The sequence below is a fragment of the Penaeus chinensis genome, chromosome 31 (genome assembly GCF_019202785.1).
Source record: "Penaeus chinensis breed Huanghai No. 1 chromosome 31, ASM1920278v2, whole genome shotgun sequence".
Classification (NCBI taxonomy): Eukaryota; Metazoa; Arthropoda; class Malacostraca; order Decapoda; family Penaeidae; genus Penaeus; species Penaeus chinensis.
Genome location: NC_061849.1, coordinates 36,331,576 through 36,336,575, shown reverse-complemented (window position 1 = coordinate 36,336,575; position 5,000 = coordinate 36,331,576). Strand labels below are relative to the sequence as shown.

Here is a 5,000-nt window from a genome sequence, read left to right as displayed (position 1 = left end):
TGTTTGCTTAGAACCCATTAGCCACAGCACCAAGGGAAATGAATACATTGCAGTACATTTCTATGAGAATTGTATATACTACTACCTACTTTGTTTGCATTACTTTTCCAGTTCAACTGTGTATAGCAGCAGGATGATAATACTAAGAAGGGCTTAATTCTAAAATCATTTGACTCAGTGCATGCATTGCTTTACTGCTAACTGATAAATATATACTTAATCTGTGAATAATGATTAATACCAGATAATTATGTATGAGGGAATCTGACATCACATCTAAGAGGACATAAAGGTAATGTATTATCTCCTTGATGTACATGTGCACTTTATGGTTAGGATTTTGTTTATGTTTATTTGTTTATGTATTTACTTATTTTTATTGTTAAAGAATTATTTCTATCCATGAGAAGACAGTGGTAATGGTGGTTTATATGGACATGTATTAGTTGCTAGATTGGTCCTTTTATGACCATGACCTGTTCTTGCAGATTTTTCTTTTCTTGTTTCTGCCAGTCTCTTCAATTATTCAGGGAATAGATGGCAGGAAGGCAGGTGGGCAGGCTAACAGTATGACAGAAAGACAGGCAGGGAAGCAGGAATGAATGAATGATTGAATAAAGGAATGAATGAATGATGGATGGAAGGAAGGAAGGAAGGAAGGAAGGAAGGATGGATGGATGGATGGATGGATGGATGGATGGATGGATGGATGGATGGAAGGAAGGAAGGAAGGAAGGAAGGAAGGAAGGAAGGAAGGAAGGAAGGAAGGAAGGAAGGAAGGAAGGAAGGAAGGAAGGAAGGAAGGAAGGAAGGGAAGGAAGGTAGGAAGGAAGGAAGGAAGGAAGGAAAGTAAAAAATGAACAGACTGATAGGCAGGCAGCCAGAAAGGCAGGCAGACATTCAGATATTCAGACATTCAGACAGGCAGACAGGCATTTCATTTGGAAAGATGACAGATCCATCCTAGGTCATCATTAATGAGGTATTTACTTGCAATGTTTTATTCATGATAGTGTATTTGTTTCAGATCTCTAATCCAAGAGAGTTGAACTGACAGATATGGACATCAAACACAAAGAGGTGTGTATTTGCTTTCGTTTTTGCTTTGTTTATGATTGGCATTATCACCACCATTTCCTTTATTGCTTTTCTCTAGTGTTACTTTATTCATTATATTGAGGTGCAGCATAATCATGGTCATTTTTCCTTAATGAACTAACCAATAAATCCTTAACCATAGCTCCTTTCAAGGACTCTGGTGTTAATTTAAGTAGGAGACACATTCATAGACTTATGGTAGGCAACCATAGATGAACTGGATCTCTGCAATATAATAGTAATCTTCATTGCCAAATTCAAGTGCAGTCCAGCAGTCTTTTCAAGAGTTGTTGTCCCAAAACTAACATTTTTCTTTAACAGTAATTATTATTATCATTTTTTTCCCCCTCTGTGTAGCCTCTCGAATGACCAGTCTCCAAATGCAGATCATTATAGTAATGACAATAGAATAGGAAAATTCTGTCTCATACAAATGTTCTCCAAAGGTTTTGCAGTGGCTTCATGAGGTCTACGGAGAGGAACAGATCCCCGTGTATGAGAAGAATGAACGCAGCATCAACATCTTGCACAATCTCATGAAAGCAAGCAAGCGTTCAGAGGACAATGCTAAAGTTCTGGCTGCTGATTACACGAAGAAGGCTGCTGAGTATAGTGCTGAAGGTATAGTGTGTGGTGGATTCTAAAAATAGATTTTGGGAGTGTAGGTGTTTTTATTATTGTTATTGTTGTTATTATTATTATTATAATTTTATTATTATTAGTATTATTAATAGTATTATTATTGTTATCATTACTATTATTATTACTATTATTATTACTATTATTATTACTATTATTATTACTATTATTATTACTGTTGTTATTGTTGTTGTTGTTGTTGTTGTTGTTGTTGTTGTTGTTGTTATTGTTAGTTATTGTTATTCTTTTAGTTCTTTGCATTGTTGTAGTTATTAATGTTTTTATTATTATTATTATTGTTATTGTTATTGTTATTGTTATTGTTATTGTTATTGTTATTATTATTATTATTATTATTATTATTATTATTATTATTATTATTATTATTATAATTATGATTATGATTATAATTATAATTATAATTATAATTATAATTATAATTATAATTATAATTATAATTATGATTATGATTATGATTATGATTATGATATGATTATAATTATAATTATAATTATAATTATAATTATAATTATAATTATAATTATAATTATAATTATAATTATAATTATAATTATAATTATAATTATAATTATAATTATAATTATAATTATAATAACAATAACAATAACAATAATAAAAACATTAATAACTACAACAATGCAAAGTACTAAAAGAATAACAATAACAACAACCACAACAACAACAACAGTAATAACAACAGTAATAATAACAATAATAATAATATTAATAATAATAATACTATTATTATTATTATTATTATTATTATTATTATTATTATTATTATTATTATTATTATTATTATTATTATTATTATTATTATTGATGATGATGAAAATGATTAATATTATTTCCAGCAATGCAGAAGAGAAACTGGCTGGAAGCCCTGAAGTTCAAGCCAAATGATCTCTCTGAGGAAAGTCAGAAATCCCTTGCCGCCTTGGCCAACACAGCACAGGTAGGCAGGCAGTTAGTTAGTCAGTCAGTCAGTCAGTCAGTCAGTCAGTCAGTCAGTCAGTCAGACAGTCAGTCAGTCAGTCAGTCAGTCAGTCAGTCAGTCAGTCAGTCAGTCAGTCAGTCAGTCAGTCAGTCAGACAGTCAGTCAGTCAGTCAGTCAGTCAGTCAGTCAGTCAGTCAGTCAGTCAGTCAGTCAGACAGTCAGTCAGTCAGTCAGTCAGTCAGTCAGTCAGTCAGTCAGTCAGACAGACAGTCAGGAGAAATAAAAAACAACTGAAAAGTAGGGAAGGTTTCAGTAATGAAAGTCTTTAGTTTATTTTTGATATAATAAAAAAATTTGGTTCCTGTGTTGTTGTTGTCATTGATGGACATCCTTGTTAGATGCTAGATTTTTTTTTTTTTTTGTGATACTGTTTTGGGATAATCTGATTTGTTTTGATAGAACGCAGATTTATATGAATTGATTTCTGTTGACTAACAGGTTTACTATTTAAGATTTTGTTGCCTTTATAATATCATGTAGTTTTAAATATCCTAAAAGAGAAAGGAAAAAGATGAATTTCCAAGTAAAATAAAAGCTGTTTTGGGTTTTCACCTCTTGGAGTGTGTGGCCCCAAGTCAGACTGCCTGTTCTCTCTCTGAACGCAGGTGCTTGACGTCCAGACCCCCACCAGCACCAATATAGTGCTTGCTTTGAATCAGCTGGAAATGGATCACATGAAGGTAATTGTTTTTTTTTTTCTTTTTTCTTTTTTCTTTTTGATTTATTAAAAAAAAAAAATAGTATATGTATATAGATATTGTTGGTGTTAGAGAGTCGGTTGGATATAAATGTAGTAGCAGTGTTTCAGATGGAAAATGTGTTCATAAGAAATTATTAGAATTTATCATAAACAAAATATTGTTGCATGAAAAGCATGTTGAAAAAATAGTTTTGTTATGAGTCACATATTGATTAAAAAAATCTTTGAGAACAGGGTGAAAAGGAAATTCTAAGAAGAGAAAGCTTATTTATGTATATTAACGCAATGCCGCCGGGGAAAATGAAAAAAAATGGGGAAAATGCTGTGCTTATTTTCTATATTTTTTGTGAAATGTCTGCCCATAGATGGCTCTGCTAGTGCTTAGCCACAAAGGAGTCAATTAGTAGACCTTGTGACCTTATGTGATTTGAATTGGTGGGAAAATGTATTTTTTACTAGTGCTATGAATATCGATGGTGTTATTTTTATTATAAACATTATAATTATAATAATGTTTTTTAACATTAGTAACAGCAAAATAAGATAACGTAAATTATTTTCGTAAATCAAAGAAAAGGGTGAACGGGCAAGACAGGCAGTACTCGTAACTGGCTCATTGGTGACTTAGTACAAGTGTAGCCATCTATGTGTAAAAACAATCAAACAAGTACTCACAGTGGGCATAGAACGTGCGTACACGTCATACCCGTCGGCATTGGGTTAACACAGAATTCCTTCAGCAGTGGATTTAGTGCTTTTGATAGGAACCACAAAAATCTGTCTTAGGTCAGTAAAGTGGTGGAAAATCTCAATAATTATTTATAGTCTTATTTACATTATTATTTACAATTTGAATGATTCCAGGTTGTCAATGAATTAGAGCAAGAAAAGGGAAGAAAAGCTTGCCTGCTGGAAATGAGTCAGCAGTTATCCAGAAAACTAGAGGAAATAAAACGGTTGGTGGTTGGCTCTTGGTCACTGTAGAGGTACTTAACCCAGTCAGCATATATGGCAAGAATATGTGCCATGCCCACTGTAATTCAAGTTTATTTATTGTATTTACACATAGATGGCTCTACAAGTGCTTAGTCACCAAGGAGTCAATTATAAGTCTTACCTATTTCAGCCGTTTAGCCTTTTCCTCAACTTTCAGAAAGGGTCTTTTGCATTATTTCATTGTCTTAAATGTTATTGAGATTTTGATAACAATTGAATAATCATAGCATCAATAACAATAATAACAGTATCGATATCAATTTTATTAAAAAGAAAAATACAGTTTCCCGCCCATTCAAGGAATCGGGAAATCAGGATCAGTCACTAAGGTTACTGATAGACTCCTTGTGGGCTGAGCACATGTGGAGCCATCCGTATGTAACAACATTCACAAAAAACTGCAGGGGACAGAACATAAATCTGGGGTGGTTGGGTTAAGGCCTAGAGCATCTGTCTTAATGGAAATGATTGATAATTTCTATTAATTGGAGGTTGACCCAATATATATTTGTATTATCTTATTTTTACAATTAGTTAGTTTCATTAATA

At 32.4% G+C, this 5,000-nt stretch overlaps 1 protein-coding gene across 1 annotated transcript in view; it reads left to right on the top strand.

Annotated features, from left to right (window-relative positions):
- The window catches only part of LOC125042237, a 12,632-nt gene that overhangs the window by 6,155 nt on the left and 1,477 nt on the right, over window positions 1–5,000 (top strand). The window contains exons 2-6 of the mRNA XM_047637760.1: window positions 1,028–1,080; window positions 1,545–1,719; window positions 2,613–2,713; window positions 3,361–3,435; window positions 4,320–4,411. Of these exons, the coding sequence (XP_047493716.1) occupies window positions 1,060–1,080; window positions 1,545–1,719; window positions 2,613–2,713; window positions 3,361–3,435; window positions 4,320–4,411 (464 nt within the window). The 5' untranslated portion in view covers window positions 1,028–1,059. The remainder of the gene's footprint in view (window positions 1–1,027; window positions 1,081–1,544; window positions 1,720–2,612; window positions 2,714–3,360; window positions 3,436–4,319; window positions 4,412–5,000) is intronic.